Source organism: Thunnus thynnus, chromosome 13 (genome assembly GCF_963924715.1).
Source record: "Thunnus thynnus chromosome 13, fThuThy2.1, whole genome shotgun sequence".
Lineage (NCBI taxonomy): Eukaryota > Metazoa > Chordata > Actinopteri > Scombriformes > Scombridae > Thunnus > Thunnus thynnus.
The window spans coordinates 3,376,588-3,391,210 of NC_089529.1; the positions used below are offsets into that span (position 1 = coordinate 3,376,588).

The 14,623-nt window shown below is 40.0% G+C and overlaps 1 protein-coding gene across 3 annotated transcripts in view; it reads right to left on the minus strand.

Annotated features, from left to right (window-relative positions):
- LOC137195157 (protein turtle homolog B-like) overlaps positions 1-14,623 on the minus strand; it is a 155,016-nt gene that overhangs the window by 11,272 nt on the left and 129,121 nt on the right. For all 3 annotated transcript variants that reach the window (XM_067607307.1, XM_067607306.1, XM_067607305.1), the window contains exon 18: positions 2,857-4,494. In XM_067607307.1, the coding sequence (XP_067463408.1) occupies positions 2,857-4,494 (1,638 nt within the window). The remainder of the gene's footprint in view (positions 1-2,856; positions 4,495-14,623) is intronic.

The window sequence follows — 14,623 nt, forward strand, 5'->3', positions numbered from 1 at the left end:
ATAGACAATCCTATCATGACTAAACGGTATGCCACACCTTGTAATTATCTATGAACTAAAGAACAACACATGAGAAAAGTAACTGGTGATCATACCTGTTGGGAGAAGCATATTTGCTTTTTATAATGAAAAAGTTAAGTTGATGTAAATCCAGTTCTAGGACTACTGTGGCCATCTAATGGACTTCACTGGTGGTAGTTCTTTGAGAAAGCAAAGTAACAGGTAGGACAATGCCTTTTACTGTTTGCATTACTCTTTCCTGGCCACTGGCCAGAGGCCAAAGGTAAGATGAGGCTGGTCCACCAAATGCCTCGTAGGTTAAGACTGAGAACGAGGAGAAGTCTGGATGTCTGTTTAAAATCTTGCATCTCCAACAGCGAGGAGGAATGGTATGTTGAGGAGTGCTCACTGCCCATACTCCTTGAAAATCAAAAGGCTCCCCAAAGGTGCATGTGTCCTAATTGGTTTGATTGTCAGGCCTTGATCATGCATTTGGTAGGAAAAACCATTTCCAGGAGTTAAGCAGTAGCAGTGCATTTCTTTCCTTCTTGGCACAATTAAAATTGGGAAAATGTGACCCAGGCCTTCTGCTTGGCATATGGCTTAGAAGTGAGGCTGGTGGTAGCCATGGTAGCATTCCAAGAGTGGAGGAGGAAGAGGGATTCATGGCCTGAGAAGCTGTTGAGTGGTTTGTAGTAAGTCAAAGAGGATCTTGCTGAAACTCAGTGGCACTGAGCTGGAGTGATGGGAGCAGGAAGACTCCGTGAACTGCAGCAGAAGCAAAAGGAGTATCCATCCTGAGCCGACAAGTGAGTCCAGCCAATGGAGAAGATCTTGAGCATGGTATCTTGAAATGATGCTGGATTGAGGCAGTTATTTTGATGAAGAGTGCTTTGCACTGATTCAAGGTGAACTGAGTGACACAAACACTGGTCTTCCCACTCAATTATGGCTTGCTTCTACCTCGCTGGGTGTCAAGTAAATTGATCTGTCTCACGGTGCTAAGGCAGAACCTCATTGGGGTAAATCAATAGAGACATTCGTAGAGGGCTGAGCACGCATTAAAGTAGCATCAACCTACACTCATTTAATGTTTGGCTGATGTCAAAGTGTTGTCTATAGACTAAATGTGTTTGTGCATAGATACATGTCTGAAGCTTGTAACTATTCGGTTGGAGCATAGTCTGGTTTTTGGCCATGCACGGATGTGTTCTTTGGCTTTTGCACCACATGCTACACTGAAATGTATTATAGACCAATAGGTGACATTATTGAACTCATTTTTAGAACAATGCACCAAGTGACAAATAAATATTTGAAAAATATAGAAACTGGTTTGAGGCTGTTGTCTAATTTATGCGTAAACCTGGTTTTACCTGTGGTGTGGTATTCCTATTAACAGATTAAAAAGTTGAACATGAATGTGGTCAGTTAGCAAACCACTCAAGCATGAAATCATGTTGGTGATACATCTCTGACCTGATCTATTAGCTAACAGATGGCATATGCATATCAGTCAGAATGCATACTGTACTGAAGACTGCAGAACTCAAAATGCATAGCCACTTTGAGAAAAAGGAAAAAGTAAAGAACTGAAATGCACTACACGGTTGACTGAAATCAAACAAAGACTCAAAGTCTTGTATTCCCCTTTAAAGGACGAGGTGATCAAAAAAGTCCCACCTGCTAACCCCCCCCTTTCAGACATGGATCCAACCCTTACCTATTGCGGTGTAGAGGACCTGGTCACAACAACGCTGCCCAGATAGCTGAGATCAATCAAAAACAAAGCAGGTAAGACTCCAGGAGCCATCAAGAACCACCATACTGCCCCTAATTCATAATGATGGAGACATTGCAGTACATGAGAAGCGGACAGGCCCTGTGACACACTTTGCCCAACAACCTTCCCTTGGTAGTCAGACCTGGGGATGTCCTGGGGGCAATTAAAGGGGTTGGGGAGAAGAGGGTTACAGAAAGGGAAGGGGAAGTAGGTTAGGAAAAGATCTGAAAGGGTGGAAGGTAGGGGAGAATTGGTTATGCAGTCAGGTTACTAAGGCCGAGGATGGGCCGCAGGGCCTGCCAAGATGAACTCCTCTTAAAGCATCCCTCTGCATGATAAAGCCATCTTCAAACGCTTGGAGCTAGACATAACAATGGGTGTTTGTTTTGTCTGGGGAATCAATTGGATGAATATTATGGGATTCCTCCTGTTAGGTGAAAGCAGGGCAACGCATGATACAGATGGAGAAACAGGGATCCTGTGTTGATGTCTGCCGATTCCCAGGCTTTTAGGGGCTCGTGCCAAACAAATTATACAGTGCATTGCTAATAGTATTTTTCATCAATGATGGACTGTAGCCCCAAAAGGTCTGAAATTTCATCTGTGAAGCAAATGCATATTCTAGTCAATTTGCCAATAATTTACTTTTGTTAATTTTCTTCATTTCACTGGAAAATGCAATCTATTTTTCAGGGTGATCATTTTGGAACAATGCTTCACAGATTCAGTGGATGAATACCTCTAATTTGATGTCTGACATGAAAAGCAGCATTGACTGGACTGAAACTAAACTGAAAATTTCAAGAGCTCATTAAATGAATCATTACAAAATAGTATTCCTTTGACCATAGTTGTCATTTTCATCTTTCATAAAAAGTGTTATCAAATGAAAAAAACACAAACTAAACTATAAAACTATAAACTAATTTGCCACAGAGATGATTTTAAAAATTAATGGATATTAGACAGCACTTCAGTAACCAAAATGTCAGAGCAAATTGACACATCAAAGCATTATGGGTTGGGGCAGATGACTCAAATGGTATCCCTATCTGCATGCCTAATGCACCTACCCTGAAGCTGACAACTGGGATGGAGAGGGCTCAGATGGAAGGATCCCCTCCTCAGTCCTCCTCTGAGATGGCATCTGCCCAAATATGTTGCTGCTTTCCATGGGGGGTGATGGGGACTGGGAAGCTGGGTAGCTGGTTGCAGAGGTGGCAAAGGCCATGTGGGAACGGTAGCTGGGACTTGCTCTCCTGCTACCCTGGCCTTGGGCAGGTGAGGAGGAGGGGGAAGATCTCCTTGAGAAGCTGGCTGTGGAAGGAGGGAGGAGGGTAATCTCAGACATCTGTGGGGGTATGGGAGGTTGGATAATGCTGGGACGTGGCCTGGGACGTACTACAATCTCTGGGGAGCCCTCATGAGAACTAAGGGGGCTTTGGGTGAGGGGTGAGAGTCGAGAGGGCTGGAGAACCACCTGATGCATGCCAGAATCCATCCTACGAGCCTGTCTGGGACTGAAACGAGGGGTGGTTTCAAACCATCGTGTGTCCAGGCTACTGAATGTGCTAGGGACAATATGGGCCATTGGATCGGTGTAAGGCAAAACCGGCACACCCATACCGTGGCTTCTGTGTCTTAGCTGCCCTAAATGTGCCTCTTGCATAGCTAAATGCTTGGCTGGGGAGCCATGAGGCTTGGCCTTGCTGGGAGACTTGCTTGAGTGGCTCTTTGGGGCCTCCAGTGGCAGGACAGCTGGGTAAGTAGGCATTGGGAGGGAGGAGGGCTGGAAAGCACTAAGGGGAAGAACATGAGGTGGGGGAGGATAGGGGGAGTCGTGGCGGAGATGCAAAGGGTGATGTGGCGGAAAAATGAATTGGGGCCCCTCCAGACCTGCAAAGGTGAAATCCAGTCCCTGCCAAATCTCCGGGGAACGAGAGGAAGAAGTGAGTGTCAGAGGAAGGGGAAAGCCAGAGACAGCATATTGTGGGAAATCACCCTCCCCCATTTCTTCAGGAATCATGGGGTGACCAAAAGGACCTTCAGCAAGGTATGGAGGGGAGGACATGACAGAGCTGAGTGGGCTGGTATCAGGCATGTAAAAAGGAGGCGGGGGATCATGATCCCCAGGGGGGCCTAGATAGCCATAGAAAGCCCTGTGGTGGAGAGAGCCTCGGATCTGCCCTGTGGCCTGGAGCCGACTGCTCTCCATGATAGTCATACCTTCGAAGGGCCTCTGGAAACGAGGGCTGTAGGCTGGAGGCTGCAGGTAGGATTCCTGACTGGAGATGGGGGAAAACTGGTGAGGCCGAAGGGGGGGCATAACTGGCGGCAGAGGCCTGGGATCGTCATTCTCTTCATCTGACTGTCGGAATTCAGGATAGAGGTCTGATTCTTCCACAAAGGGGAAGCCCTCAATTCGCCGTGGCTTAACAGACATTTCTGCATCAGTGGGATCTATAACAAAGCGTCCATCTGGGCCTCGGCTGATGAGTTCAATGGGTGTTGTTGCTTCAGCTTCATGCTTGGAGATGCTGTACTTCTTGCTTGTTATTGCTCTTTTGGTCTTCTTGTATAAAGACAATTCCTCCTTCTTCCCTGGACTTGGGGGTGGTTTCTTCCCACGCTGGTCATGACTATCTTCAGATGATTCTGACGGGGATGCCTTTGAACGAATGCTCTCTGGGCTCACCTTTCCTGAAGATGACCTACGGGGAAGAATAAAGATGTGAATATTCAATGCAGTTCTATCTCAGGTATCTGCTTAATTGGAATTTTAAAATCCAGTACAGCAAAGCTGCTCTGATGGTGCTGGTGACAAATCCAACTACACACTTCACACAAGATCATGATTTATTTATTTGTTGGATGGAACGATGGATTTCACTGTTTAAGACTTTCTAACTTAATGATGCTTGATCACACAGTTATGTTTAAACAATGTAGATTAGAGACAAATTTGCAAATTAATGACACAATAAACAATTTTATAACCACAATGACCACATAATCAAATCCATTTGTGTTATTGTCAGTATGAAAGACTATGATGACTAAGACACATTGTCACATTCTTATGTAATTTATAATGTAATTAGTAGCATATCAGAAAAAAACACAGATGTAAAAACATAAATGATGGCTGCACTTCATTTATTAAAATTCTACTTCAACACAATATAGTGAGCCATGAGTGAACAAAGATATCCTGTCAAGTGTGTTACCTATAAATTTTCAATTAGCACAATTAGGAATAAAGACGTGTCCGAAATAACCTATATAAATATATTATCTGCAGTGGACTCATTTGCAACATCTGCCTGAAGAGACATCAATGCCACAAATCTCAAATGTCTTGAAAATAAACCAATAGGAAATGAAGAAGAATGACTTTGATTTTACATTGTGATTGTGACCCAGCATAAACTATGTGTAACAGCCAGGAGCCTATGTGTCTTTGCTGCTACACCATCTAAACCTTTGATTTATTTTTATTTTTTATTTTATTTAATCTTTATTTAATTAGGCAGTCACACTGAGATTAAGATCTCTTTTCCAAGAGAGACCTGAGAACAAAAAACATACATAAGACAAGAACACAATCAGCAGACAGAAACAACATAACTACATATTAAACAAGGAATTAATAAAAAACAGTTAAAAGAACCATAAAAACATCAGATAATAAAGCTTTAAAATCTCCAAGGGGAATGTAAGACTCAAGTTTAAGGGCAATTTGCAGTTCATTCCTTTTAAAAGGTGCATAGTACCTGAAACCAGTTCCCAACATTAGTGCATACCTGAGGGATATCTAAGGTTAATTAGTTACTGGATCCTGTACTGTACTAGATTTAAATGAGAGAAGAGATGTGAGGTAGTTTGGAAGCTTCAACAGTAGAACTTTATAGATGAATAACATGAGATGGCTTTTTCTTCTTGCCTGTAAGGAAGTCCAACCAACCGTGTGATACAGAGAACAGTGATGAGTATGAATGATGTGATGTCATTTGTGATAAAGCATAATGTACTATAATACACAGGGTTTAACTGCTGAAGTGTTGACGGGGCAGCATGACAATACAGAATATCTCTATAGTAAAGGACAGACATGAAGATTGACTGCACAATAGTTTTACGGTTGGAGGAAGACAGACATTCTTTGGTTCTACACAAGAAGCCTAGTTTGATTTTTAATATTTGAGTCAAATGTTGAATATGAATCTTGAATGATAGTCTGCTGTCAAGCCAAATTCGCAAGTATTTGTATGACTCAGCAATAGTAATATGGGTGCCATTTAAAGTTTTAATGGTAGGATAGTCAGAGTCACTGGTGGAGGAGGAAAATACCATGTACTTGGTCTTTTCTGCATTTAAAACTAATCTGTGATTAAGGAGTGATATTTAGAAAGCATCAAAGGCAGACTGAAGATGAGTCAGGGCCTGGGCTGGGGTGGAGCCTCGGGTATATAAAATTGTATCATCTAAAAAAAAAAAAAAAAGAAGAACACCGAATTATTAATTAGGTAGAATTATGTTATTTATGTATAATGTAAACAGCAATGGACCAAGGACAGACCCCTGTGGCCACCCATTTCTGATGGTAAGAGGGCTTGACTGAGTACCATCAGCAACAACAGTCTCTGTAAGGTAAGAGTGGAACCAATTAAATGTGGCTTCATCTAGACCTATAGACTGTAGATTGTGGAATAGGATTTTTGATTGACTATATCAAATGATTTTGAGAGGTCAATGAAGAGAGCAGCCCAAAATAGTTTTTTTATCCAGGGAGGAGACGATGTTATCAGTGACTGAAACTGCAGATGTTATTGTGCTGTGACCCAGGTGAAAACCAGACTGTTTTGGCTGTAGTAAGAAGTAAGAAGTTTAGATATTGGACAGCAGTTGTCAACATAAGAGACATCACCACTTTTGTGTAAGGCTACTACTAAGGTACTTTCCATGAAGCTTGTATCATAACTGTTAAAAAGTTTTGGTTAAAAACATGTGCTAAATGTGCACAGATTAAGGGGGCACTTAGATGAAGAAAATATGGGTCAAGGTTATCTACACTAGTGTTTTTGCATGTTTTTAACCTGAGCAGAGCTTTGTGAACATCTGCACTGCTTTCGAAACTAAAAGCAGTCAGAAGAAGCTGAGGCATTGGGGTCTCTCTCTGTTAGACAGATATGGTAATTGTCTGCAGTTGGATCTGTAGACATATTTTGAAGAAAATACCAGAGGAGAGGAAACTGTGATTCAAAGCTTCAACCATGGATGATCTATTGGAACTATGACCAGATACTTCTTTGATTTGTAGTGGAAGATGTGACCGTGATGAATTCTTAAGAGATGCTATAGTATTCCAAAATTTAGTGGAACTATCACAGGCACAGAGAGCTGACTGATAATAATTTGATTTAGCCTTCCTAATCATGCTGGTGCAGGAGTCCTCAGGAGTGCCACTGAATCTAGCCTTAGAACAGGCTTTGTCTAAAGTAGATGGCACTGGAGAGTTATGACCAGAACCAAGGACTGTATCTGTTTTTAATTTTGTTTTTGTTTTTTTTATAAGGGGCATGTCTGCCAGCAATAAAATTAAAAGACTGTGAAAAGTTTTCCGGTGCCACAGCAGGATCAGTAATAGAGAAGGTTATTATCAGTGTCAGAGATGGACAAATCATTTTAAAAATCCTGAAGATTAAAATGCTTCTAATTTCTTGTGGTGATACTTTAAGATTGAGATTTAGGGATTTTGGTGTCTCTGACACAGGTGACAGGACAGTGATCACTAACATCACAGGCAAAAACTCTAGAAGCAGGGTATTTGTGTGGTCATGAAATTAATTAATGTGGAGTTAAGAGGATTTTGATTTGATTTATCAATCTTTTCCATACTTCTGGCAGAGCAAAGCACTGACACATGGGCAGCAAAGGACACATCATGTACTTCTATGCCTCACTGTTATGCCACTAACTTGGTAACTTTACCTTGACATATACTCAGCATGAAAGGTGAGGTTTATGAGAGTGTAGATGCAGAGGTTTGGTGACACGAGACAACTGTTTTTCTGTCAAGCAGTCAGGAGGGTGCACACAAGGAGGCGATATCACACACTAAATGGAACAGTGTGAATCTCTGCAATATATTCAATTCATGCATAATTCTATCACAAAGAAGTAAAAAAAACTTGACAACAACAAACCGATTTGTTAGTACCCACACAGAGACTGAAAATATCTTTCGTGAAGGCTCTTTGACAGAACATTTGGTCATTGCTGAAAATGGCTGCATGCTTGTCTTGGTACCACTTTCACTCTTACTATCTAATGAATATTCTCAGTGTTGGATAGCTTCCCCTTTCTTTATACAATAACATGGACATCTATTTTTTATTTCAGTAAATAAAAATGTCAACGTCTGGCTGTGTAAGAAAAGACTCATTCAGAGCTTGTTACAAGGGAGAATGCCTCTGTTAGTGCTACATGTGATACTTGATTATGTTGGATATGTTGGGATGGTTAGGATGTAAATTGGTTGCAAAACTCTCTGGAGTCAAACTTGGGAGAAACAGCTTGCTGAATCACATCATAGCCAAAAAGTATATATTTAAATTAAATAAAACTTTGATTTGAGCAACACTGTAGCAAAAGGGTTGAGGTAGTTGTCATCAACAGCAAAGCAATGTTCTGGTATGGCAGATGGGTATAACTAACAGATGGGTTGAAAAGGCTTTGATCCAAGACACCTACAGAAAAGTGAGAATATTACCAATTAAAGCTCAGAGTGATGCCCAAATCTGTTCAAATCAGTTCAACGGTCATTCTAATCATGAAAGCTACTTAAGATGGCCCAATTCCGACAACTGCCTTTTTCTGTAGCTTGAGTTTGAAAATTCTGGGTGGTATCCATATTATAACTGAAACATCCTCCCCAGACTCATCACTTTCAAAGATTTTACAAGTTCAGGCAGTGACATAGAGTGATATAATTAGTATCTGACACTTTAAAGTACATTATATGCAACTCTGTTCTCATTCAGCAAGATATCCTTGTTAATTACTACAACATGTCTTCTAACAGGAAGGAGGAAATGCAAACCATGATTTGTTTTGAAGCCACAATCACTTTATTTAGTGGTAAAAATGAAACATATAGCCAGTCCTCAGCAGAATCTGCTTGTGCTTTTAATGACTGTGTTGTAAATAGAGTGTCAGGTGAGGTATCTGTGAAAATCACACCCGCTTTATTAAACTACAGAGAGAAATACTAAAATATCAAGCAGCTTGTCATACAGTAAACTACAGTGATAATATACATATAATGTAACAGAAGCACATACATCACAACAACTATACTTGACTTGCTGCTTTTTCTGTGTTTTCCCACGAAAAAAAACCTGTTCATATACCATAACAATCATCAATACCTTTAATAATTAATTCACGTTATCTCCATAGATTTGACCATCATCCCTATTGGTTACATAACATTTTACTCATCAATTTCATTTATTATTTTAGACACCAGGGTAAAACTGGGCTTGTAATGTGTTGTAAAGTACAACCAAAGGTATAGTGGCCAAAACTATAAAGTGCAGGCTGTAAAATGTGCTTAGTTCACAGTACATGATGCTCTTCATACCACCCGTATCATGACAAAAAGCAAATTAAGGCATTTTATGAACACAGCCATTGTTCATTAAATGGCCACTGAATAAACAGTCAGTGATGACTCTTGATAGTAGAAAAATATAGGTTCTTAAAATTTACTCTATCATTATAGAATTAGTTAAAGTACACAAGGGTCCACATGTCATGAGCAATAGCTGGCACTGAAGTGACTGTTACAAGTTCTAAATGCAGATAAACACTTGACTTTTCAAGTAGGTCAACATAGTTGATGAACAGGTAGTGAAGAAAATGTGACTGTGCTGGCATCTGTGGTGGGAAAGGAATAGTGGTGAAATCTGTCAATTCAAAAGTGTCGCTTAGACATGGAGTAGGGCTGGGCAATATGACCAAAATCTCATATCCCGATATAGGTCATTCCATTTCCTGATAACAATACCTATCACGATAAAGCACATTTTAATTCAGTGAATAAATAGTTGGTCTGTCTCCTCAGTCTTCCCCTGCTGGCATAAAGCCACAAACACGGCCACACCCCCACACACCTCCGCTCAACCCTGCAGCTGTAGCAGAGACTCTCACACACTGAGCTGAAATTAGAAGAGCGCACATAAATTTGGTAAATAACACAAATAAAGACAGTCTGTACTGTGTTTTGCTGTCATTTATAGTTGCCGTCTCACTGCTCTTCAGCTGCGGGGCTGAGCCCTCCACGTGTGTGCAGCGCAGCAGAGGAGACAGACAGCGGTGGAGAGTTGACAACAACTAAACTCCTTATGTTACTGTAAATGTCGTAAAAGCTTCGCGAGTAAAAAGCCAAGAAGAGTAATTTATCAATGTAATCCGCGCAAAAGATGGACAGACTCTAAATGATGAAAAATATTGTAAAGAGTGTGATTTGCGTCATAACGATATAGACGATATCTAACCATAGAGCATTATAGTAGACATTTTTCTCTCGTCACACAATATATATCGTCATATCACACAGCCCTAACATGGAACAGTGATTTAAAGGAGTGAGCAGCTCAAACCACAAAAATATTCACAAAGCATGAGCAGAGTGCAGTGCACAATGCAGGAAACAAGGATTATGTTCATAAATACAGTATAGCACTGGGGGGTATAATGACATAACCACACATCTCAAGAATGACTCCATTCCTCTTTCAATAAGTCCTTCAAGATTTAGATATTAAGTTCTATTAATTTAAACTGATCAAATTGATAGTTTTGAAACAGGATCCTAAGTATTTGGATCAAGTAGCTCATGAAAAATAAGGTGAGCCAAATTTAGTAGTGATACCTGTTATTTCAGTGTGCCAGATACATATTTAATCAACACTACACATTTATTTTTACTGTGTATACTGAGCATCTTTGGCACAAAAATTTATTTCGGGAAGAATTAATTCTATCTTATCTCATTTTCAGTTCATTCATTATTACTGAACATACAGTACGACCTAAATTGGGATGGTTACACTACACTGAGTGTGCACTGGGCAGCTGTAGCATTTAGATCAGTAAGTAAGTATAAGTATTGGATCAGACTCACTATCTGATATCGATACAGAACCCAAAATTAAAGGACATGGATCATGATCAAGGCCACAAAAACCTGATCAGGACATCCCTGGAATAATCCCTAGAATAATTTCCAAAAATGTCAAACTATTCCTTTAAATAATCAAGACTTAATTCTGTCAGGTATTACATGCAGTATAATGTCCATTCACTGTATGGTTATTCATTTATTATGGTATAATGATTCATTTACTGAAACATCAATAATGAGGCAGATGAAGAAAAGAAAGCGAAGACTACATGTCCCATTATAGACTCCTGCTGTCTTGGATAAGAGTTAACATGAGAGAAATTCGTAGACTGTTTTGTGACCTTTCCAACTGCCTTTGTTTCTTGTACTGTGCCACATGGCAAGATAAATTATTTATCTTAAAAAAAAAAAAAAACCTCTCCAATAACCAGGGCTGAACCTTAATTTTCCCAACATCCTCTGACGATGAAGATCCTCATCTTTCATGAATCAAAGCATACAACCAGTATTGTTGTTGCTGTGTAGGGACATTTTGGCCAGAAGCATGCAGCCAGGTCAGGAGTTTGAGGAGCTGGGGCTGAACCAAAGTGCAAAGGGGTGTACACAGTGTGCAAGAAAAGGGGTCAATGGTTGGCACACTCACTGAGGACTGGAAGGTTGGGGCCTGTACCTGCTTACGTCCAGCCCCTCCCAGTAGGGCTCAACACTGGGAATGAGGCTAAGTGGGCTCCTGTAGAAGTGGGGAGATCAGACAGTGGGGAGAATATGGAGATAAACAGAAAGGCTGAGAAAATAGCTCGATACTGTTAAGTGAGTTGAAATGACAGAAATGGAATGAAGCAATATTGAGTTACAGAGAAGATCTGAGAGGAAAAACTGTCAGGAAAAAAAAAGCTTTAAGACAACAGAGGCTATCATGGAACAACAAGAGGGTGGTAAAGGCAAGAGAGAGAAAAGAAAAGCGAGTAATGATGTGACCACAGCACTTTAAGACCCTAAGAGCATAAAGCCAAAATCCATCATATTTGTTCAGACACACAGCACTAGTCGACTGATGCAACTCAAATTCTTTTAGGTGCGTCTCATTTGTTTCTTTTCCCCTCACACCCTCCAAAATAAGACTAGAGGAAGGAGGAAATTTAGAAAACATGCATTTCCTGAAATGAGATGTCATTCCCAGTCATGTGCCAACTGTTGTTGCCATGGAATTGTGAAATATCAGTCTATACATGTAGTTGTACAATCAACAGTTTAGACACAATTAGAGGCTAGATTTGCTGTTTTGAATGAAGCGTTTTGTTTTGGGTTTTTTTGATACTACCACCAGTAGTCGCCAAAATCAGATATTTTCAAATTAGATCATCCTGGTGATATTCTACATTTTTCTTACTGTAAATAAATCCCAAATAGCCAAAACCAACATTTCCTGAACACTGAACACATAAATCTGTAAGAATAGGTCACAAAAAACCACTGCAGTTTTTCACAAATGTTACTCAAACAGTAGGACATTGTGCATTTGTTGGGAACTATTTTCAGCGGTCGACTAATCCACATTTGGTGCTTTAGTGAGTATTTCTGAGTCAAAATAAACTACAGTGTGCATGTTTATGATGATAAAGGAACATGTCACCCAGTGCAGCGCTGTGACTTAATGATGTGTTTAATAGTTTTTGGACAACAACAGAGGTCTGTGGTAAAGAAGAATAAGATATATCAGGCTTTATGAATGAATAACAAAATCCTCTGAATCATCAGTTCCTCATCAGTTAAATTGGTTGTTAACAGATATGCTGATATTGTTTTGAATCCCATGTACATTTTTAGCAATGTATTCCTTGCTTCATTACAATGTTTCATGTAATATAATGTAAAATGTTTTTACTGTTTTTGTGACGTGTGATGTGATATTGATGTATATTTGTCATGCAAGAAAACAAATTTGTACTTTTGTGCAACAAAGGTGGGAAATAAAGTAGTTTTGATTTGATTTGAGGACCATTGTGTAGGATTTAGTGGCATCTAATGGTGAGGCTGCAGACTGCAACCAAATTAATACCCCTCACCCTCCCTTCGCCTCCCATTCCAAGTGTGTAGGAGAACCTACGGTGGCTGCAAAACTTGTGAAAGGGCTTCTCTAAAGCCAGTGTTTGGTTTGTCCATTTTGGGCTACTGTAGAAAGATGGTGGGCACTGTGCGCTCCCTATATAAAGGGCTCATTCTAGGGTAACAAAAACACAACCATTCTTATTTTTACAGGGATTATACACTAATTAAAACATTCTTATGAATATTATATTCCATTTCTGCCAAGTCCGTTCTGCTAGATGCCACTAAATTCACACTGCACCTTTAAAAAATATAGAATATCACCAGACTCTTTCTTTCACACATATCAAATACATTTTGAATTGTTTGTTGAATCAGAAACAGAAATTAAACGTATAAAATGCAATTAAAGTGTTACTAGTCCATGTCAGCAGTCTGATAAAGCTGCAGTTTTGTGGTGATGCTGTTTAAACCCAGTATGCAGAGATATCCAATGAAAAGCTGTGTGCTTCTGAAAAGATTTCCACCTAGAATGGCCATACATTTTCTCACTCAGGCCTCCCTCCTCTGAGCAGAACACACCCGCCTCATGGTGGTTATTTTGACTTGTCTAACACAGGGGAAACATGATGATGGATGCTTTGTGTTTAGGTGTGCATGTTGGCTCACTGGCATGGCTTATTAGATCCATAATTAATGTTATTAATTTCACCTGTGCTTTCCTGCTATGATATGTCAAAATGTCTGCTGTGAGAAAAGGTCTATTAAGGGAATTGAGCCGTCCTTTATGATGGCTGATCTAATCGATTTCAGGGACACACAAAGAGGGAGTCATTAAAAGACATGAAATAATACTTTTGTCATCTGCAGCCTTGCTGTCATTACGCTCACAGCATTGTCTGGGAACATTTGACACATGCATACCGTACAGCTGAGTTCACAGAGAGAAAGATCTACAGTAAATGTGATAGATAATCAGAGTTCAGTCATATCCTCTGCTGCACAAAGCTGTCTTTTTTATCTTAAAGGAGGGCGTATATGCTGTATATGATTTATTTTTTTGTTGTTTGATTCTTGGGAGATTTTGTTCAATGATTATGAAAACGAATTCTAATATTATGGCGACTTCTACATCTCGAAGGAAATCAGCAACAAGATGTGAAATAACTCAAAATTGATGTGTATTGTTTGAGTGTCATATAAAAAGTGGACAGGTTGCTTTCTGTTGGACCCTTTGATGAGTCTTCCCTGAAAAGCAAATGTCATCAGTCAGCTGGATCACGGAGGCACAAATCCACACGAGAGCTCGCTCCTTCCTGACCAACAATCAGCTGATCCGGTTGGAAACAACATCTTTGCTTTGACTTTCCAACTGAGGCTGAGCAGCTTTCATTGGAATGAACCAGCAGTTTGAATACAACATCCATTGTTACATACATTCATGGTTTTGTCTGACCCTTCCAACCATAATATATAGTTGTTGTTGTTGTTGTTGTGTATTGCAAGCAATATTGTGTTTGTGCATTTTTTTTTACATCAAAAACAGAAACCCTTGCCCTGACTCACTGTACAGGCTACAATGCTAACTAGGCCAGTTAATA